This window comes from Aethalodelphis obliquidens, unplaced genomic scaffold, assembly GCF_003676395.1.
Source record: "Aethalodelphis obliquidens isolate GAN/ISIS:26980383/991018 unplaced genomic scaffold, ASM367639v1 scaffold35, whole genome shotgun sequence".
Classification (NCBI taxonomy): domain Eukaryota; kingdom Metazoa; phylum Chordata; class Mammalia; order Artiodactyla; family Delphinidae; genus Aethalodelphis; species Aethalodelphis obliquidens.
Window position 1 is genome coordinate 6,043,556 of NW_020837979.1, and position 22,638 is coordinate 6,066,193.

Sequence of the window (22,638 nt, forward strand, 5' to 3'; positions counted from 1 at the left end):
GGTGCCCCAAACTCAAGCAATTTTGCCTTTTTCCAAGCTTGGATTTTTCTATTTTTCATTTTTCCAAGTTTGGGATTTTTTTTCGTTCTCAAACACCCAACCTGTTTCCTGGATGAAGAACTAGTGGGATTAGGTTTGGCCACAAGTCTCTCTGTCACTTCCCGGGATATAATTTGGGGGGTGTTTTTTTGGGGGGGTGTGGGTGGAAGGGAGGCTCAAGGACCGGGTGATCGGGTTCCTGGGGTCCTTTGGCTCCGCCCCCTCCCACCTCCCCTCGGTCCTGGCGGCACGCACACGCGGGGGGTGGGGCGGGGACGCGCACAGCCGCGCAGGGGCGCGCACGGCGCGGACGGGCGCTAGGGCCGCGTGGGGCGGCGGCGGCCTCGCCCCCCGAGAGGGCGTCGCGCGCTCGCTTTCCTTCTTCCGGCGCCGCCGCCGCCGCCGCTGTCGCCGCCGCCGCCACATCCCGGGCCGGGCGGGCGGCGGCGCCGAGGCCTCCGGGCGGGCGGGCCTCCAGCGCTCCCCGGACGCCGGGACCCCGCGCGCCTTGCCCCCAGGCCCGCAAGGCCCGAGCCGAGCTTCGCCCCTGGGGCCGCGGAAGGGCCCGAGGGCCGCGACAGGCTCCGGCTCCACAGAGGGTGAGCTCGGGGAAGGGCGGGGGGCGGGGGGATGAGCGTCATATACTCCCGGACCCCGATTCCCACAACACGCCAGGTGGACGGGAAAACGGGGGGAAAACCGGCTTCTGTTTGCTAGCGATATCCCAGTGTGTTTTGGCGACTTGAGGGCCTCCCTAGTTCGTGGGGTTAAAGAGGAGAACCTTCATCACGTTAATTATGCAATGAGGCGGCGTCCTTGCTGGGGATGCTGTGATCGTGGCATCATTGATACTCGGTGATCCATAGTTTACTTCTTTCATCCTTGCCTGAGAATTTGCATTTGTAATTGGAGGCGGAAAGAGGAAGAAAATGTTCCACTTGGGTGCAGGGAGCAGGCAGACAGAGGAAGAGAGGGGCCAGGGAAGAAGGGCCATGTGCAGCTTCCCTAAGTGCAGAATTAGGCACGTCTCTGGCGGGTGGGAGGGGAAAGGATGGCACCAGGTAGGCTCCCGGGTGCCCTCAGCTCAGATTTGGACAGAAGAGAGGCCTGTCAGAAGTTGGAGGTGGAGGCATAAATTTCTGCACTTCTGGCTGGGAAGATGAACCAGATCTTCCAAAAGCTGCCTTGTTATTTTCCACGTCTGCAAAAGGCAGGAAAGGGCCGGGCACTGAGTGCAAAGCAGCGCAGTCAGGTTCTGGTTAGCTGAGAGGCAGGACTGTCATAAAGGGTTTTTTTTGTCTCAGACACCCCAAGTCTGGGGCCTTGGACCATAAAGAGTTGGTTATTGGTCAGTTTTCACTGCCAGAGTGAGAAATGTCTCAGGTATTGTTAAAACCAGGCAGAGCTCCCTTTAGCTCCAGGCTTATTCATTCTTTTCATTGACTGGGTTAAGAGGAAGAGACACAAGAGGGAAATGGTCTTCTCTCTTTTTTCCCATTATAATTAGGGCAGAGTCCATCTTGGGTCCAAATGGGAATTTCAAGATGGAAAGAAAAATCTTTCCATCTTTGCTTTTGACCCTCAAGGGTAGAGTCTCCAAGAAATACCTAAGAGAAAAATTCTCTCCTTCCCTGGAATGGAAACTGGAGTTCTTGCAAAACTGAACAAAGAAAGGGAAGAATTAGTTACTATCCTGGGCAATTTGCAGTTATATTCAGATCATTTTTCAAATGCTTGAGGTTATATAGTAGAATAGAAACGGGGACAGAGGTGAATGCAGGACCTGAGAGATCATAGAAGCCAAGAGAGTGTTTTGTCCTGATACAGGTCTGGAAGAATCTGCATCTTAATCTTTCCGTCTTTGTAACATAAAATTGCTTTTCCTTTTAATATTGAGTTCATAAGAGTAAAGGGAAGCATAGCTAGACTGCTCCAAGCATCCCAGGCAGCTCGGGCTCTATTGTGTTTTAAATCAGTTGAATGTTTATTTTGCCAGGTAGCTCTATTAAATCTGTAATCTCTCTAATTCCATGAGTTGGGCTTGTTTCCATTTATTCATTCACGATATGACGTTTGGCTAGAATTTACCAGGGTGTTATAGCTTGAAGAAATACAAAACCCCGTGAACATCTTGCATTGAAAGATTTGATCACCTTATACAGGACTCCTTTACGCAATATCAAACATATAAAACAGGTATAATAGGATCTGATTATTTTTGCTCCAAAAAATATTTCATTTTTTCCTACTAAGTGACAGGGAAGAATCTTTTAAACAGCTAGCTCTTTTGGTACGTTTAGAATGTTTATTCATCTGCCAAGCCATCCAAAGATAACCCCCTTCTGTAAGAGACCTGGCGTGCAAAATATACTTGAAAAATCAAAGTGGTTAACTGTTTCCCAAGTATAAAGCAAGTTGTGTTCAGTAAGTTGATCTCATAACCTTTAATGGTGGTTATTTGTTTTTTTAATCATCCCGTACAGAGACAGGAGGAGCCAGGAACCTCCAAGGCAAAGCAGATACTGCAAGGAGATGTGGACCAGGCCTAAGAAGGTATGGAAGGGAGGTTGTGGACACCTCACTAGTTATCTGAGATCCACGTCACATAGCATTGTCCTTTCTTGCTCATATGGAGATTTCCGGAAGCTTAAACTCATAAATAGGAGTATGTACACGGATTCTTAGAAATGTTTTCTTAACCATGATCATAATAGGAGCACCCGCTTAGGCAGGGGGTTAGGTGAGCTGGGTACCTGCCGAGTGCAGTACTTGGCTTGCAGCGACCCCCGAAGACGTGTTTGCTGTTCGTCATCATCACTCCTGAGAATCTGTCTTCACCTCCAGTTCATTCTCCAGCTGGCTAGAGTGAGGAGTAGGTTTCCATTCTGGTCCCTAAAGGATGAGCAGTCAGTCGTTCTGAGGTGGTAAATTGTAATGACGATGGCCAAGTAGACAAAGGAAATTTCTGAACTTAGATTGAGAGAAACCCTTACTATGAATTTAAAGCTCACAGTGATTGTAATAAGACTTTATATACATATATATTTATTTATTTATTATTATTATTTTTTTGTGTGGTACGCGGGCCTCTCACTGTTGTGGCCTCTCCCGTTGCGGAGCACAGGCTCCGGACGCGCAGGCTCAGCGGCCATGGCTCACGGGCCCAGCCGCTCCGCGGCATGTGGGATCTTCCCGGACCGGGGCACGAACCCGTGTCCCCTGCATCGGCAGGCGGACTCTCAACCACTGCACCACCAGGGAAGCCCTAGACTTTATATATTTTATAAATTCATACGCAGCATTTTATTTTCTTAAGTGGTGATTTAATAATTTTGTTGATTAGGGAACACATTTTAGTTCAAAATCGAAAGGGCTGGTGGTGGAGGGTCCCCGCTGCTCCAGCCTCAGCTGTCTCTTGTTTCCCTTCTCCCTGTCTGTCCTCCCGGGGTTACCGGGTCCTTGTGCATGACCAGATTATTTTCGTGAAGTTTCCCTTGCTGTCTGGATAGGTTTTGAATGAATGTTTTAAAAACTGAACGCTGGGCAGGTGATCCTTTCCCCGGGGTACATGGGTGATGGGGGGCGGGGGTCCAGGAGTTTCCAACTCAGTAAAGGGCCCTTGACAAGGCTCTTCATCTGGGCCACTCCCCCGCCGTCCTGCTCACTCTGCACAGGAGATGCCAGCCTCCTTGCTGCTTTGGGGATTCTGGGACCCAGACCAAGCTCTTTGCCAGGTGCTGCGTGATGAGTCCCCTCCCTCTGTTTGAACATCTTCTCAACATCATCTCCACCGAGGTGCCCCTTCCTCCCTTACCCTTCTGTGTTATTAACTGTGTCACTTAGCGCCTGCCTGGTGTGATCCTAGGCGTTAATGGCTCTCTCTGCTTATGGCCTGTCTGCCTCTATTAGAAGTAAGCACCATGAGAGCAGAGCGGGTAGGTTGCTGTATCCCCAGAGCCAGGAACAGCTCCTGGCTCAGAATAAGCCCTTGGTAAATATGGCTGAATGGATGAATAACATTTGGGGAAAAGCTGTTTTTTGGTTTTTTATATCTCCTCTCCTTTCTCTGTCTAGTTGTCTGTCCCTCTGTCTCCTTCACATTCAAGGAGTTGAGGTTAACTCCTCGGTTACCATCCCTGATGTCCGCAGGGCCCCTCGTTTTGTTTACTTGTGGATGCCTTTTTAATTCCCTTTCCTCAGTCTCATTTCCTCTCGTCCACCCACATAAGAAATCACTGGAAAGGTCATCCTCTTCTTTCTCTGTGTTTTTGTAGAACGTGTATTTTTGGTTTCAGTGCCTGCGTTTTTAATTTACGTAAATGGCACTGTGTCATATATCTCATTCTATTTTTGCTGTATTTCCTTTGCACCACGGTTGTGAGATTTATCTGTGTGCTTGTGTGCATGTCTAGGCCAATTGCTTTTAAAAATTTTTTAACTCTGTTTGGAACAGTTAAATGGGCTTATTTACCACAGGAGGAGTGAATGTGCATAGTAAAAGTAGAACTAGGAGAGGGCTTCCCTGCTGGCGCAGTGGTTGAGAGTCCACCTGCCAATGCAGGGGACGCGGGTTCGTGCCCTGGTCTGGGAAGATCCCACATGCCGCGGAGCGGCTGGGCCCATGAGCCATGGCCGCTGAGCCTGAGCGTCCGGAGCCTGTGCTCCGCAGCGGGAGAGGCCACAACAGTGAGAGGCCCGTGTACTGCAAAAAAAAAAAAAAAAAATAGAACTAGGAGAAAAACAAGTGGAACTAGGCAGGTGGGAGTCAAACTCTTCTGCACAAATTCAGAAGGATTGTGCTTTTGCGTAACAACTCGAACACGGGGGAGAAGCCACTGGCAGCTGAGCAAAATGGATGCTTTCAAAAAGCATCATTTTGAAAGTGCAAGGGAGGCCGAATTTGCACCAAAAGTTGATAATGGTACCAGAGTCACTGTTGTCATTACAAACATGTCAAATGTGTGCTGTCTTCCTTACGGTTTAGAGAGAGAGAAGCAGCTTAGGATTTCGTGCATGGTTAGTGGTCTTCCTGCATACCTGACCCTGCTTTCCCCATATGTCCGTCAGTTCTTTAACCACCGCTTCTGCCTTGTGAGTTTTCAAAGAGCCAACCTTCTGGCTTAGTTTCAGAGCCTGACATCTTGAGAGGTGCAAATCCCACGTAATGATCAGGAGTAGGGAAGCTCTGCAAACGGCCAGGGTGCGCGCTCAGGTTCATCCCTGTTAGCTGCAAGAGGCACGTTGGGAGTTGTCTTGGCTCCTTGAACAAGGGAGAGTTAATTACAGAAAATGTCAGGCTCTTTAAAGGCTGTTGGTCACCTGGTTGCAGGGAGAGCAGTGGCCCTTCCAGAGCCGAGGAGGGAGGCCCGTGGGTGTCAGGCCCCAGACTCTCTGCAGACGGAAACAGTGAGCCTCAAGGCTGTTGCCCGTGGACAGGAGGCAGACCCGTGGGGAATTCGTGTGCTCAAGGAAACACTGCAGATGGCAGATGGCGGGCAGGCCGGGAGGAGCTGGGGCTACAGGAATTTGGAATGACTTTCTTTTTGTTGAAAAAAAAAATGGGGCAAATCTTCCTGAGTTTTCCAAGGTCAGCCCAAAATTCTACAGGGGCTGGTTACCTATAGATGGGAGGGCTGGAAAGGAGAGTAAATGGGAACAGTGATGGAGGTCTTTATTCTAATCAGGTCTCTTTAAGCTGTTTATTCAGAGCACAGGTAATTCAGATCCTCAGTAGATAGTCTCAGTTGACAGACACCCTTTTGCTACGGTTTTCCTTCTCATACTGTAAAGAGGTGGTGGGAAGACAGCTGTTAACGCTAAAAGGCCTAGAATCTGCATTTTAATGAGTTCCCCAGGGGCAGCGGGGGCAGTAAAAGCTGAGGAGGCCTGGGGGCTGGACCAGCAAGCAGCTCAGCCTGGCCGCTCGCTGGCATCCTGAGCAGAGCTCTTCAGACTCGCCCAGATTCAGCCTCACAGGTTTGCCTAGATCCTCCTCCACAGGTCTGCATTGTCTCTGCTCAGGTGTTCTTGGGGCCCAGGGTGTTGCTGTAGTTTTCAGAAGCTCCCCAGGTGGGTCCAGTACACAGCCAGGACTGGGAGCCACTGCCCTAAACGTAAGGTCGGACACCTTAGCAGATGATCGCAGAGCAGAAACGCTGCCTGGCCAAGTGGACACACCCCTCCGTAGGATTCGTCAAAGCCTAGCCCCTCAGGTACTTACTGGCTCTTACTGGTTCATTGGCGGGTTTTCAGAGATCGAGAGGGTGATGTGATGGGGAGCATTTAGGAGCACCACCTGCGGCCTGTGGAAGTGACCCCGGGGCTGGGGCATGGCTGAGCGGATCGCTGTGCTTGGCTGCCAGAGAAACAGTTCCAAGATGTAAGTCAGGTCACTGTACCCCATCCCCTCTCATCCACAAGGCGACCGCTCCCCAGGGCCCAGCCTTGTCTGACCACGTCTGCCAGGGCGCCTCTCTGGCCGAGCTCGGGAAGCTCGTGCCTGCGCCTGGGCCTCCGTTTGTGCTGCTCTGCAGCCCGGTGCCTGGGTCTCCACCCCTCACCCTGTAGGTCTCTGTGCCGCCCCTGCCCTCCGTCTGCCAGGTCGCGGCCCTTGTGCTTTCCTCTCATGGCACCGCGTCCTCTGCCTCATCTCACGTCTTAGGTAGAGTCTTTGGTGGCTGCCGGTCCCCCCAGCAGCCTGCCAGCTCCACAGGACGAGGAGCGTGTGCGTGTTGGGGGGTGCTTTGGGGCTCGGTGCTGTGTCCCTGCGCCTGTTTTGTGGGATGAATGAGGACACCTTTTCGTGATGAGCTTGGTAATTGATCGTTTCTCGGTTAGTGTGTCCTTCAAAATGTATGCAGGTGCACGTCTCCTCGCGCGCGTGTGTGTGTGTGTGTGTGAATGTATGCAGGTGCACGTCTCCTCGTGTGTGTGTGTGTGTGTGTGTGTGTGAATGTATGCAGGTGCACGTCTCCTCGCGTGTGTGTGAATGTATGCAGGTGCACGTCTCCTCACGTGTGTGTGTGAATGTATGCAGGTGCACGTCTCCTCGCGTGTGTGTGTGTGTGTGTGTCGGATGTCGTAAGTGTAGAGATAGTGGCCCTGAGGGGTGGGGCATGTGGTGGGGGCCCGGGCTTCAGTCTCACTGGTTCTGGTCAGCATGGGACTTGGAGAGCAAGTCCTGGTTCGTCTAAATTTTTAACCAGCTTCTACCTCGACAGCTTCTTCACTTGAGTCTGTGTGTGATTTGTGAATTTTCTCATTATAGACCACGAGAAAAAAAAGTTAAGTGCTTAAAAACGGTCCATCTCTCCACCCGGCTGTACCACCGCATGTGCCCCCTGAAAAACATAATAAGTAATGCAGTGTTTCCTCGCAGCCCGGGGGAAGCTCGCCTCCCCTCCCCCCAGTCCGCCCTGCCTTCATCTGGACTGGGAGGACCAGCCTCCCAAACCTTGCTGCGTCTGTGAGAGGAGCCGTATTTGATGTAGTGAAAGTGTCATCACCCAGATGGAGGGTATCTGGGGAGGGAGGGGAGCGGGGCCAGGCAGGGGCTCCAGCTCATCTGTAACCCTTTATTTCCTTTAAAAGACTCAAGTACGTACAGCAGAACTATTAGAACTGAGCATCTGAAAACAAGTATTCGTTATATTATTCTATGTTTTAAATATTAAATCATTTTAAAAACTGAATTAAAAACTAGTGAAGACAGAGATGTATTTCGTAAACACTCAGATACATATTGCCTGTCCATGCACCACATTCTTTCCTGGCTGGAAAAGTATTTACCATCCTTTGCCCCATTTTACAAAGTGGTAAGGAAACTGCTGTTGGTGGTGGTCAGGTAGGAAAAAAATTAAACAGCAGAAATAAAAACACCCGGGTCCGCACATGTAGGTGGTATTTTCTGTATTTTATTGGTTTTTATTATAAAATGGATATATGCTTTTTGCAATAATGTTTTTAAAATACAGAATTGTACGAAGTAAAAAATGACTCCACTCATCCTCAAGATGTTATTCTGTGCATCACACACGTGTGTGTGTTTGTTTGCGTGTATATATAATCACATACGTTCACATGTATATATATATAATTCTTTTTAACTAATAGGATCATAATTCAATTCTGCAACTTGCCCTTTTTTGTTTACTGATGTATCTTGATACTTTGGAGCTATGTAATTGGCTTACCGCCTTTCAGCGTTGTTTTATTTAAATTTTAGAAAAAATTTTTTTTGGACTGCAGCATTCTTTCTTTATCCCCTGGTCAGTAGGTTGTAGACATAGAACAGTAGTTGTATGTCTATTCAAATGCATGTGAGTGCGTGACTTATAAAATAGAATTTTATTTTCAAGTAATAGTGAGGTCCTAGTAGCTTTGGGTTGTTTTCTAGTCTCAGTTATCACATGTTAAATATATAAGCACTCATGTGGAGACTGGAAAAGTATTTTGAGGTTGAACGGGGGCCTCATACTTTAGAGAGTTTGGACCTTGGGGTGGAGGGTTGAGCCAGGTGTCTTCTAAAGCACCTGCCAGCTCTCCTAAGTCTTCCCGGTCGTTCCTTGGTTGATGTCGTCATCCAGCAATAGCGAAGGTCATCTTGCGGTGCGCTGGGCACTGTGCTGGCCGGGGTGCTCCAGCACGAGCTCACATGCCACCAGGGGAAGCAGAAGATTCAGGCTGTGGTGGGTGCCGGGAAGGAAGTGAAACTAGGTGAGGATGGAGGGCAAATCAGGGTGGCCAGCAGGGAGGGCTGAGCCTGCCTCGTGCTGTGCAGCGGGGGGAGCAGGCCCTGCCTGGCGTTTACAGGGGCCCAGTGGTTGGTTGGTTGGTTGGTTGGCTGGTTGGTTGGTTTAGCTGCACCGTACGGCTTGCGGGATCTTAGTTCCTCGACCAGGGATTGAACCTGGACCCCGGCAGTGAAAGCGCCGAGTCCTAACCACTGGACCTCCAGGGAATTCCCTCCGGGGCCCAGTGGCTGGGAGAGCGCTTCACCCACTCCCCACCCCCTGCTACCCGAGCGCAGGCCCCCGCAGTGACCACCACAGGCTGTGTGGCCTGGGCAGGGACCGCAGCAGGGCACCGGGGTCACTGGCAGGCCTGGGTCTGGCCTGCATGCTAAGTGCTGGCCGTATGCTCTGCTTCCCGAGAGATGTTGGCGGGGGCTGGGGTTTATGCACGCGGAGCTTCCCAAATCTGCAGCCGCATCACAGTCCCCACGTGTCCTGGGCACCGTCCCTGCCCGGCCCAGGCGGGCCGTGAAGGGGGTGAGAGGCGGGTGGGTGCCTTGCAGACGCCCCCCTCCCCTGATCCTGATGCCGTGGCCGGGCTTGGAAGGGGAGAGGGCTCTCTGGATGTCTTAGTGCAGTAGGAGTTTAGCAGAAGTCACTTTAGAAGTGGAACTTTCTGGAAATAAAATTGCCGCCTGGAAGAAGCAGCGGGCTGAATCATTGTACGTTGCAGCCGAGGTGCTCTGGCAGCCTCTGTCTCACAGGGGCCTCCCAGCGCACGGGTGGGTATGCAGGCGGCTGTTCTGTCCTAATCTAGTAGGGGGCCCAGAGAGCTATTCTGTGACTAACCCCCAGACACCAACACAGAGAAGAAGGGACCAAATCCTGCCCCTGCCCCACCCCCGCTTCTGGGTGAAAGTAGCTGTTGCTTCCGACTTTACATGAAAACCCAGGGTTAGGAAGGCAGGCGGAGCTTCACAACCGTGCAGGTCTCACTTTCCAAGCAGCCCAGAGGTAGAAATCCTGCCCCTGAGCCGCCTGGCTTCCTGGAGGGCAGATGGTGGGAGCCGCATTTTCATGTCAGGCTGTTTATTCTTTGTCTTCCTACCTTTATCTGGAGGTGAACCAGCTTGGCGGGTGGACTCGAATTAGATCCCTTCAGGTGACTAGCTCGCATAGGAAAGATCAGATCCTTAAATCACAAAACCTCCTGAGTGCAGTGCCCAGCACCGGCCTGACGCCTGGGTGGCGCCCAGGGGCAGGAAGCCCGGAGGTCGGCAGGTTGAGCCAGGCAAAGCTGAGTGCCAGTGCCCGGGGCTCTTCTGTGCCCTGCCCTGCAGGGTGAGGTGTCTGTGTAAGGGGGGCAGACCCCAGTGACTCCCCTGTGTCTGTGCTCACTCTGCCACGGCACAGTGTGAACCACAAGCCCTGGGCCACTCGGCACCAGGGCCTCTTCCTTAGCCTCAATCTTCCCGAGAACTGGTGCACAGACACAGATGCCTCTGGGCACGTTGTGGACCACCTGCCTGGAGCTCATCCGCTTTCTCTTTACCTACTCTCCAGCCCACACTGGTCCCTCCGCCCCTCTGTGAGAAAAGGCCTGAAGCCGGGCTTCCTCAGTGACTGGTGAGGATGGACCCCGCCAAGTATCCCCGTCTCCGAGGGCCCAGCTCAGCGGACTCAGCCCTGAGGGACCCTGTGCCCTCTGGGCCATCTGTGCCTCCCTTGTCTCTAGAAGAGAAAAGCCAGTAGCCTGGGCTGAGGGTCTGGCCTTTCTTTTCTTCTCTTGGGCAGTTCACACTGTGAGGTTAATTTCTAGGTATGTGTCAGTCAATTAGGAAAGTCACCAAGGGTGCCGGGGGACCGACCGATTTCTGTTTGTAGAGGGTCTGCTCCAGGCCAGGTGGTCCTTTTGGTGCAGTCTCTCATTTAATCCTCGTGACCATCCTGGAGGGAGGAGGGCCTTGTCTCAGGGACTGAAAGCCACAGCTTAGGGAGGGTAAGTGACTTGCTGAGTCCCAGAGCTAGCGAGCGGTGGGGCACTCCAGGGCTCTGCTTTGTGCCACGTGGCCCCAGACGAGGCGTGGCAGAAGGGGACAGGGAGACAGGCCAGCTGCTTCAGGCAGTTAGAGCGGGAGCGGTGTCCCCCTCATTGGGTAGTGTTGCCAGATAGAATGCAGGACACCCAGGCAAATTGGGAATTCAGAGAAACAGCAAATAGCTTTCTAAAGCATAAATGTGTCCCACGCAGTACTGGGGACATAGTTATACTAAGTACTAAAAAATGATTTGCTTACCTGAAATTCGAACTTCACGGGGCACCCCGTGTTTTCATGTGTTTAATGTGGCAGCCCTACCAGGGGACCCCGGGAAACATGGTGCGCCTGCTGCGTGGAGGCCTGAGAATGCAGGTGCAGGTGTGGGCTGGACTGCGGGGGGAGAACCCCTTGCGGGAGGGAATCCAGGTCGCAGTGAAGGCCTCAGAGGCAAGGATCTGTCGTTGAGGCAGGAGGAAGGCCGACGCCCGGGCCCTCGTGAGCCCTGTCCACCGGGTGCACTCAGGCTCCGTCAGCGCACGTGCAACAGACCAGCTCCCTGCTGCCCGGGGGTGATGGACGGCCCGACAGCCGGCAGACACCAACCCAGCCCAGGGCGGTCTCTCTCTCCAAGTGGCTTGGTTTGGCTTCAGGAAGCCCCGTGTTAAAGGTGACACGAGGCACTTTTTTGTCTCTCTTGAAAAGAATCGAGGGCGACTTCCGGTTCTTCTGTGTCCCCTGCAGCAGAGTGTAACAGTGTGACCCGCTGAGGACCCAGGTGCCCCACGTCACTCCAGGGCAGCGATAGCCTGAGAAACGCCCACCCCCGAGGTTCCGCCCAGGCTCTGGCGGGCAAGTGGGCGGAGCCGGGACGCTCCTGGGTTCGTTTCTCGGGTTTCAGAGATTCTCTGCAGCTCAGTGGGTGTGGCCGCAGCTTGTCACCGAGTCAGGATTTTAAACCCAGCCTGCTTGGAATCGCCTCAGGGTGGCGTCTGCCCTCTGAGGATTACCCAAAGGTCCGGCCCACGGCAGGCCCCCTCCTGCCCCGGCTTCCAGGCCCTGGCAGGTGCCAGATGCCAGGGACACAGTAGCCTGGGCCAGAAAGAGTCAACAGGCACATCTGCAGAAGTGAAGTCTTATCACGTGTTCCAAGACCAAACAGAAATGGCTCCTTTCCGGTAAAGTGTTTTAAATTTTACTTAATTATCAACTTGATAAGTTGCTATTAATTAAAAATATGATGTTAAGTTAAATAATAAGTCAAAACACCCTTGGTATCAATAGAAAATTTTTCAGGAATGTTTGTATTGAGGCTATTAACTGAAATGGCCCATTCTTTTATTACCTTGTCTAATTGATTTACTTGTAAGCAGCATTTTGCTTGTGTTTTCCAGGAGGAAGCACTGAATGGCTGACGTTTGACAACATGCACCACCAGTGGCTTCTGTTGGCCACATGCTTTTGGGTGATTTTCATGTTCATGGTGGCCAGCAAGTTCATCACACTGACCTTTAAGGACCCTGATGGTAGGTACACCTCCTCATGGAATGGATTTTGACAAATTCAGACCTTGCTGTGGTACTGTTCCTGGGTACCTGCTTGGATGAGTGACTCTGACCCAGAAGGGCCTCGGAGGTCATGGCGTCTAAATCCTTGATGTTGCAGAGGTTCGGGAGAGGAGGTGGACGGGGATGAAGGGGTCTTTCCCCTCGCAGGACACCAGCCCTGCTTGGTGTCGTTGAGAGATGCTGCGTATGTGCCCCGTGATGCTGCCTGCTGGTGGCCATGTGTTTGAAGGTCACCTTCAGCGCCCCGGAAGGAAGGTGGTCTAAATATATGTGTGTTGGGTTGTCCTCGAGGATTTTTTTTAACTCCCCTTGACCTGATGTAGGCGTTCAGTTGAGGACATATTAAGAGCACGCAACCCAGCCTCAGAAGAGCTGCGTCTAGTTCGTGCCCATGCCCTTTGCTTACCGGGGCCTTAGTATTTTTTCTGTGGAATGGGCATGCTCCCTGCTCTGACAGCTCCAAGCCCGACCTGGGCACCGTGAGGCCCTGTGAGTGACCTGTGAGGTGCTGGGCACAAGTGAGGAGCTGTGGGGACGGTCATCTTGAGCCCTGAGGCCACTCCTTCAGGGGCAGCATGAGGCAGGGCGCACGGGAGATGCTGAAAAGGCTCGTGAGCAGCCTTAGAGTGTCCTGGCGCCGCCATCCTGATAGGGAGGAAGTGCACAGCATCTTTATCCTGCACGAGGCTTGGCATGTCCGCCTGCAGGCGGTGGCCCTTGAGGAAGGGAAGTAGAAAAGGATCACACCAGTCTTTTGCTGATTTACGCCCGGGGGTGCACAGCCCGTGCCGTTTGTGTGGCCAGCGGGCTCCGGGCCCTGCTTATCCTGGAGAGCCGCCGGGGGTGTCCCCGACTAGGCTGAGGCCGCCCAATGCCCCACACCCCCTGCTTCCATCCTCCCTGTAGAGGGGCAAGGTAGGAAGGCAGATCTGCAGGCAGAAGAGGGAGGTGCTGAAATAAGCCCCCAGGGTGGTTCTCAGCTCCGCAGTTTCAGATCAGTAACGTTATCGGGGCCCAACTGGCTGTCATCTCAATCCTACCCTCATCTTCCAGGAGCCCAAGAGGCTTTCACAGCCCGGGGAAGGTGGAGTCACAGCTGCAGGCATCTGGGGTGGCCAAGAGCATCACGGGGTATCACGGCTAATCACGGTCACACTGGGAACCAGGGCCACTGTCAGGAGAGCACAGACCAAGTCTGGGAAGGTGGTTGGAATCTGAGCTGCAGATCTCAGCCCAGCCATTTGCTGCGGGGCTGCTCCCCCCAACAGTTAACGTCACCGATAGTGGAGACCCCTTGTTAAGAGTTAGAGCAGTGGTTCTGGTCCCCAGGGCACTTTAAAATCGCATGGGGACTGTGTATACCTCCTGCTGCCCAGGCCCAGCAGAGACCAGGGGGCAGAATCTCTAGGCGGGGGGCCCAGGTGAGGACCGCCAGTGGGAACGTGGCTGGGAAACTGCACAAGAAACAAAGCTGCAGAGAACATGAAATGGTGTCACTGAGTCTACACATTTCACTTGTGATTCCTTTAGTGTCACCTCCTGGTAAGGGAGACACTTGAAAGGCGAGCCATGAGGTTGAATTGTTTGTGGTTTATTTTATTTAAAAATGAGGAGTGTATGTAATATATTTTATATTCCACCCAAAATAATTAAATAAGACGTGTGTCTCTGAGTTTGAATATGATCTAGCAGCAAGGCCTCTGAAGAGCACCTCGCATCTCAGGGGCATCTGATAAACGAGGTGTCGCTGCTGTGATGGGGCAGGTTTTATGCTGAGTGTTTTCAGAAAAGTGTGGGAGCTTGAGAAGGTTCGGGGAAGGGGAGCAGAAAGTGAATGGGTGGAAGGTGACCCTACAGAGAAGGCTGAGAGGCCTTAGGATGTTAAAACTGCAGAGAAGGTCTGCTGCTGCCCTAGGGGCGCCCACCAGGGTCTCACCAGTGGCTCCAGCCCCATGAGGCGCATGGTGGTCCTCGTGCCCTTGGGTGTCCCGCGTAGTTGCTGCGGTTCCGTGCATGGGAGCCTGGTGGCGGGCTGCTCCTGGAGGGAACGTGAGAGCCAGAGCTCACCAGCCAGCTCCCCTTTCCCCCTCGGGCAGCACGGAGGAGCCGGTCTTCAGTGGGGATGCAGCCCCGTGTCGTGCTGTGGACTGAGAGTAAGGACCCTAACCCCTAAACACTAACCCCAAACCCTAAACCCTAACCCTAACCCTAACCCTTTGTTGCTGGGCTCAAACATAACCCAACCTTTCTCGACCACACAGATCTTATCTAATTGTCCCCAAGTCCCTGGCTGCGATCCTGAAGGCGGGTGTCTGCTGGCTGGGTTCGGGTGCAGGGAGCGAGCCCACATGCATGGTGTCTTGCTGGCCTGGGTGACTGAGCAGGGAGCGGGCCCCCCAGAAGTTCAGGCCGCAGCCCCCTGGAGTACTGTGGCTCAGGCCTCGGGTCCCCTCTGTCTTGAGAGGCAGCTCACCCCCACCGTGGATCTCGGGCTCCTACAGGAAACCGGGGAGGTTGGTAAATGTGTGGCCATGAGAGATTTCCTCACGTGCTGGAGTTTATTTTACTCACGTTCAGTGTTTTTGCTCTTGAACCAGAAGCCCACTGTGAACTGTCATCACAAAGAAGTAGCTAACACACAGTGGTGTCCCGTGTGGGGAAGTTCCATCCCTGTAAAGTGGGCGGCAGATCCATGGCCTCAGTGTTCAGGGAGCTGGGTGCCCTCAGTGTCTACGGGCAGCTCCTTCCAGCTCTGTCCCCTGGGAAGTGGGCTCTGTTCCAGCATCCAGTTCTCACCTACCTGTTCTATTTTTTTTTTTTTTTTTTTTTTGCGGTACACGGGCCTCTCACTGTCGTGGCCTCTCCCGTTGCGGAGCACAGGCTCCGCATGCGCAGGCCCAGTGGCCGTGGCTCATGGGCCCAGCCGCTCCGCGGCATGTGGGATCTTCCCGGACCGGGGCACGAACCCGTGTCCCCTGCATCGGCAGGCGGACCCCCAATCACTGCGCCACCAGGGAAGCCCTCACCTACGTGTTCTTAATGAGTTCCCTACCACCCAGTGGGTAGGAAGAGCACATTTGTCTTGAGCTGCTGTTTAAAGCCGTGTGTGTGTGTGTGTGTGTGTGTGTGTGAGTGTGTGAGTGTGTGTGAGTGGTGGTCTCTCTTTGGCTCAGCAGTGAAGCCACGGTGAATCCTTCTTTAACAGATTTCAGTGTCGTTTTGAACTAGACTTTGTCATAGGGAAATAAATCCCATTCAGTGGTGGGAGTTGGATGGCATGGTGTGTTGAGACTTGAACACAGAATTGACATCCGTGTGAATCTGGTGTGTATGCGTAGACACTGATTTTCTTCCTAATCTTGTGCCTCAGCTCAGCTGCCAGCCCCTTAAGGTCAAAACCTGTGATGCGATGTCTGCACGCCCCCGCCCAGCGTGTGATGCAGTGGTGACCCTGGGCAGCTGGACATACAGAGAGGTCAGGGAGCTGAGGGGATGCTAGCCTGTCTAGAAAAACAAAGCAGTACTGCACGTGGCAAATTTAAAGACATTTTGTAAAACAAATATAATGATGTCTCTAAGGAAAGCGAGCTCACGTTATGAAGACAGCCGATGGTACCTATTGATCAGGATCCTTGGGCCTGAAGCTGGCGTCTCGCCCCTGGGGTTCAGAGTGGGGTAGGGATCTGCCCTTTGGTCACAGTGGCGACAGCAGCACCTGCTGAAAATACATGGTTGTCAGCAAAGCAGTGGGAAAGCAGAACCAAACATAAGGTGTGCTGTCGGTTTTATTTGAATCTAGTTGAATTGGGTTCGAGGGGAGTTGGGGAGCAAATACCAGGATGTTCAAGGTTAAAAAAAAAAAAACAGTTAAAAATTGGCAGACGAATAGCCGACATGTGTGGCTGGAAGGTGAGCTGTCCCACAGCTACCAGAGCCCGTCTGGATGCTTCTGAGTGTGTGGAATAGGCGCTTTTCAAAAATACACTGTTAAGTCAGTTGTTTAGAATTCACGCTACGTTGTCCATCTAATATGTCATTAAGGAAGCTTAGGTTTCTGGGAACCCGTGCGGCCGGTGGAAGTGCTGAGCATCGCTGTGCTGGGCAGAGATGTTGGCACATGAGGTGACCAGATAGGAGTGGAAGGTGCCATTTCCCTGAGCACGTTGGTGCTCGCAGGTGAGGCTGCGGAGGAGGAGGAGGTTGGACGCTGGCCTCGTGGCCCTCGGGGTGCATTCCGGAGCCTTGGGGCCAGGGGTGCTGCTGCCCTGTCTGTCTTCACGCGGTCCGTGGCGCCTCCTGTCCTCACGGCAGGTGCAGAGCAGCTCCTGTGCGCACCTGTGGTTAGGGCTGCATTTCAACTCAAACGCAGGGAAAAGGAGAAAAGATTTACGTGGGATTCATAGAGGTGTGTGGCCGAGATTTCTATTGGAGTCGGAGAGCTCAGAGGCATGAGAGGTGGGGGATGGGATATTATTATTGACGGGGCTCTGGGAGGATGGGTTTCTCCCCTCTGCACCGGGAGGACGTCAGGGTGGGGCTCGTTCATGGCGGGGCTGGCTGGGGAGCGGGGGTCTTTAACAGCCAGACTGAAGGCGGGGAGGCTGCAGGAGAGCCTGCAAAGCGTAGGTAGTAATGACCCAAGAGGAGTTGGTTTTGATGTTTTTAACAAAGTGAAATATGCCTTTGCTTATGCTTTTTTATGCTAATTTCTGTGCTTTTCTTTGATAACTACTTTTTTATTCAAATAATGTTTCCAGGCTTTGCAAAACTTTGAAAGCAATGTTTCTTTGATTGTAGAGATCTGACAGTTACCTTCAAATTCTACCCGAAGGTTTTCCCCCAAATCAGTTTGTTGTAAACGATTACTCCGGTGTAGCGTTCTGTAAGGCTCCTCTAGTCTGATTTCAGTTCCCATAAATTTCAAAAATAATGTGTGAGCACTGACTTGACTGCTGACTTGGCTTTTTTTTCCTGATTAAACTTTTAATTCTGAGATCGTTGTAGAGTCACGTGCAGTTGTACGAGAGTCCGACGTACCCTTTCCTCTTTTGCCCCCGTGTGACACGTTGCAAAACCACAGTGCAGAGTGACAAGAAGGGTGTTGGCAAGGATGCAGTCAGGAGGCACCATGTCTCCACCACCACCGGGATCCCTTCTGTAGCCGCACCCACCACCCTTTCCCCACCCCCCCCCCTGCCCCCTCCCCCCTTGACAACCACTAATCTGTTCTCCTCTCCACCATCTTGTCCTTTCAAGAATGTTTTATATGGTATATGACCTTTGGGGATTGGCCTTTTAAATTCAACAGGGTCACCTGGAGATGCATCCAATTTACTGTGTGTATCAATAGTTTGTTCCTTTTTAGTGCTGAGTAGTATTCCATGGCATGGATGTACCAGTGTTTGATTAACCATTCACCTGTTGAAGGATAGCTGAGTTGTTTCAGTTTGGGGCTATTATAAATAAAAATGCTGTGAACATTCGTAGGTTTTTGTGACATAATTTTTCATTTCTCTGGGATAAATGCCCAGGAATGCAATTGCTGGGTCATATTGTAGTTGAATGCTTAATTTTTGAAGAAACTGCTTCTTCTAGAGTTTCTGAGAGCTGCTGTACCATTTTATATTCCCACCAACCATGTGTTAGTGATTCCTTTTTCTGCCTCCTCACTAGCATTGGGAGTTTTTGGAGTCTGTTTCAGGCATTTTGATAGGTGTGCAGTGGTATCTCACTGTGGTCTTAATTTGCATTTGCCTGATGACTAATGACGTTGAACATCTTCTCATATGTTCCTTTTCCACCTCTAGATCCTCTTTGGTGAAATGTCTGTTCCTGTTTCGCTCATTTTCTAATGGGATTGTTTGCGGTTTTTTTTTTTTTACTGTTGAGATTTAAGAGCTCTTTACATATTCTAGATATTCCAGTCCTTGGTCAGACGTGTGGTTTGCAGATAGTTTCTCCCAGTCTGTAGCTTGTCTTTCCATCCTTGTCATAGGGTCTTTGCCGAGCAAAGGTTTTAAATTTTGATGAGATTCAGTTTATCCGTTTTTTCAAGGTTTACTCCTATGCTCTTTAAGAAGTTGTATAGTTTTTTGTTTCACATTTAAGTGCTAATCCTGAATAAAGGGTGAGGTTTAGGGAAAGGCTCCTTCTTTGTCTGGGGGCGTCCAGTTGCTCGGGTACCGTTTGTTGAAAAGATGCTGCCCCACCGCATTGCTTTTGTGCCTTGTCAGCTATCACTTGGGTGTGTTTGTGTGGGTCTCTTCCTGGGGCCTCTGGGCTGTGGCACTGATCGGGGTGTCTGCCCCTCCATGGGAAGATGTTTTAACCTCTCTATGTCTCCTAGCCTACAGCGCCAAGCAGGAGTTTCTGTTCCTGACCGCCGCGCCCGACGCGGGGAGGTCGCTGAGAGAGACGCACTTCCCTGAGGAGCTGAAGGTGGGCACAGCCAGGCCGCGGCACTGACCCCTCTACCCATTCTTCCTTGGCGTATCCCTCTCACCTGCTCACCCCTCTGGCCCCAGCGGGTCCCCCATCACGGGGAACAGCCTCTCCTCCCTCCCTGCCCTCATCAGCTGGTTTCCACTTACTGTCATGCTCAGCTTTAGAGTCGCTGCTTCTGCACCTTTCCGCTTGCTTTTAGTGTCTGGCCGGGGGAGTCCCGGTCGGTGGGCCTTGTGCATTGTGGGTGCTCTGGAGTGTTGACTGTGTTGAGTTCCCGCCCAGCCGAGAATGAGCTTTGTGCTGGGTGGATTGGGGATGTTGGGCGAGTCGGTAGGAAACCAGGGGAAAAGGTCTCTGCCCCCGAATCCTGGGAATCCTGGAACTTTGGAGTTACGGGGCAGCTAGTCCAGCCTCCGGGGGGTGTGGATGAGAGAACTGAGGGTAGGAAGAAAGCTAACCATCCAGGGTCACGGGGGTTAGCAGCAGGGCCCAGGGCCGCTGACCTCTCCCCGTGCTCACCTTCCTTGACACTCTGACTCCAATTTCTCCCCAGGCTCCTTTTGCACGTAAATTCCTAATCGTCCCCCAGCCAAGGTGAGGGGCGCACTCCTGAGACCCCCTTCTCCCCCTGCTGGCCCCTGTGCCGGGTCTGGATGGAAGGTTCAGGTTGCCCTCGTGCAGGAAGAAATAAGGTGAGGAGAGCCAGCTCTAAAGATGTTTATCGGCCCAGAATTAAACTCAGAGAAGGGACAGTCCTGCCCATGAGCTGCACGTAAGGTCAACAGAAAGCATCCAGCAAAGTCTGGACAGCACAGCCCTGGGTTTCTGGCATCACAGCCTTCACCCCGCAGTTCACGCGGATCTTCTCACCTGGTCTCGTGACTCCTCAGAGCAGAACCAGTGCTGATGGGCTCCATCACCTGCTCACAGCAGCCAAACCACTGGTACCACTGACCTGACAGCCAGGCAGAGCCCCTCTCCTCACCTGAAGCCGCATGTCAGAGAAACGTAATGGTGTGCTCAGCCCTGAGGAAGTGGAATAACGGTGCCTGCCTTTTTAAAACCCACACTCAGTGACCTAAGGTGTTTTCTTAAATTAATAAACCAGATACACCAAGGTACCAGGTTATCTTCAAAACAGCCACCGCCTGTGTAGACAGCAGGTTCTTAGGTCCAGGCCACATACTTACACTCAGGTCACATGGAGGGAGAGCGAGGGGGCAGAAGCTGGCCTTCCCTCAGATCGCTGAACGGAGGATATCCTGCCATTGCCATTATGCCATCAGCACAGCGACAGGCAGGCAGCCCACCCGCCCCCGCGGTTTGTCCAAGCTGAGCATTAGGGGACAGGGTCAGCCGTCTCTGGCTGCACTGTGGTCCAGCCCATCCACGCAGCCTGAACCCCGGGCCGCGGCGCTGACTCACGCCCTCCGTCCTGCTGCTTCTGTGGCGACAGCCCCCAGGCTCCGGCCTCCGTGAGTTAATGCCCGGCATGCTCCGTTCTGCTAATGAAGCCCTTGTGCCCGTTTTATCTCCGTTCCCTGCAGCTGACCGGGAATATGCTGCCGGGAGGGCGGCTCGTTCAACCCTTGGTCTATATGCAACGCCTGGAGCTCGTCAGAAACGTGTGCAGGGAGGACACCTTGAGGAACCTCTCACACACCGCCGTCTCCAAGTTTGTCCTCGACCGGATATTTGTCTGTGACAAGCACGAGATTCTCTTCTGCCAGACGCCCAAAGTGGGCAACACCCAGTGGAAGAAAGTGCTGATCGTGCTGAACGGTGCGTCCTCGCTGGACCTCAGGGTCTGCAGGGAGGGTGGCCGGGGCCAGGGCGGGGGAGTGGGAGAGGGCGGCCGAGAGAGGAGCCCGGGACTGGCCGGTGACTCACAGACAGCGTGCCGGCATTTTTCCTGTTTGTGTCCACGTTAGGAGTTGGCGGGGTTCACGCAGGCGCTCCCCACCCACGGTCAGGGCCTCCTGGCTTCCCTATCTCTGCCTGCCCGGTTGGTCCCGTTGCCTCTCTTCAGAGTCCCTGCATTGATTCTTGCGAGTCACTCACTCTGTCCTGGGAGGTCAGGGCTCCACGCTGACTGGGCCATCCAGCAGCTGTCCTCATGGCTGCCCTCCTGTGCTGAGAAGGACCCACACCCGGACACTGGTGGGTCTGGGGGCCTCCCCACCTGCAGTCGTCCCCATCTTACACTGAGCATCCGTATTCGGAGGTTTAATCCGCCTGCTTCAGGAAGTCTGGTGTTCACTTGGGAACAAATCAGATCATTGGAGAGTGCCCCTCACGCACCACAGGCTTTGACTCCTCACCACTCTTTTCAGACACTGTGTTTGTTTAAACTCCAGTTACTCTGAATTGACCCAAGATAATTATGGGCTCTGCTAAATGCAGCTTCAAAAGAAACATAGTTCCAGTAGATAGCCGTGTGACTCCTGGATCAGGAATCAGACCTCGGAGCCCCATGGGACATGGCCCCGGGCTCTCCGTCCCGCGCCCCCCCAGGCCTGCCGCTGCTCTCAGAGGTGGTGTCGGAGTTGGGTGTCATTCGGCCTCTTCCCTGGTTCGTTGGGGAAGAAAAGGGAGACACCTGCCTCATCTTCTGCTTATAATCAGTGCACTTCTTGAGTAATCAGGCAGTACGTTGGATTTTTGACATCGGAGAATGAGCTTACAAATCAGATTTAAAGCAACAAACGTACAGAAGTCTTAGATTTGCTACCACTGTGTGACGCATCAGACTTCGAAGAAGAAGAACCCGTTGATGCGGGCGGGATAGAAACGGGAGCGGTTTGCCAGGCCATGTGATAGGAGAAGGACAGTCCCGGGGCTGCCTTCAGCTGTCCGTAGATGCACCTGCGTGGCGACAGGTACCAGAGCAGATCCAGGTGCAGATCCTCAGAGCTGGTTCCTCTGTGGGTCCCGTGAGAGCAGATGTGCATCTTGCTTGTTTTATAGCCATCCGTCCACTGCACTTATTAGCACAGGGTTCTGGATCGGGGCTTAAATATTCTGGGAGGCTGTGATCACTGCTTAGATGGCCCAACAGAGATCCTTCCCCGCCAGACTCTGAGTTTAACATGGCAAGGTTAACACAAAGGTGCACATGAAGGGTTGCAGAGGCTTGGCTAGCACCCCAGCACAATGATGCTTTATTTCCATTTGTCTAAGTTGAGAAAAGAGGGAAGCACCTGCCCAACCCTCCAACCCTAGGATGGGCCCCCCAGGTTCCACTCTGCAGCCTGGACCAGGAGCTGTGGCTCTCAGCCCTGCCCTGCCTTCTCCTCAGACACCCCGTGTCCTCCTCTGAGCTGTGCTTCGAATATATCACATCACTCGCACAGCATCAGCCTGACTTGTCCAGCACCACACTTCTTGGCCACTGCCAGTCTGGGATGCTGTGAGGTTACCTAGGAACCTCTTAGGCCTGGGTGATGTCATGCTGGGAGTGATGGGCCCGAGCTGCGGGCATGGATCAGCAGTGTGTTGTTGTGTTGTTTTTATTAAAATTAATTTTTATTGGAGTACAGTTGCTTTACAATGTTGTGTTAGTTTCTACTGTACAGCAAAATGAATTAGCTGTACGTATACATGTATCCCCTCTGTTTTGGATTTCCTTCCCATTTAGGTCACCGCAGAGCACTGAGTACAGTTCCCTGTGCTATACAGCAGGTTCTCATTAGTTACCTATTTTATACTTAGTATCAGTAGTGTCTGTATGTCAATCCCAGTCTCCCAGTTCATCCCACCCACCCCCGCTTTCCCCCTTGGTGTCCATACATTTGATCTCTACCTCTGTGTCTCTATTTC

The 22,638-nt window shown here is 52.6% G+C and overlaps 1 protein-coding gene across 7 annotated transcripts in view; it reads left to right on the plus strand.

The window, feature by feature from the left end:
- Positions 1-436: 436 nt before the first annotated feature.
- Positions 437-22,638, plus strand: part of CHST10 (carbohydrate sulfotransferase 10) — a 33,019-nt gene continuing 10,817 nt past the window's right edge. For 4 of the 7 annotated variants that reach the window (XR_003437626.1, XR_003437628.1, XR_003437627.1 and 1 more), the window contains exons 1-5: positions 437-638; positions 2,523-2,592; positions 12,202-12,333; positions 18,722-18,813; positions 20,367-20,601. Coding sequence is in view for 4 of the 7 variants with exons in the window: in XM_027128812.1 (XP_026984613.1) it covers positions 12,234-12,333; positions 18,722-18,813; positions 20,367-20,601 (427 nt within the window). In the remaining 3 variants the exon portion in view is untranslated. Of the gene's footprint in view, positions 639-2,522; positions 2,593-12,201; positions 12,334-15,355; positions 16,552-18,721; positions 18,814-19,372; positions 19,512-20,366; positions 20,602-22,638 lie in introns of those variants that run through there. The other 3 variants (XM_027128813.1, XM_027128814.1, XM_027128815.1) reach the window with 3 other exon arrangements.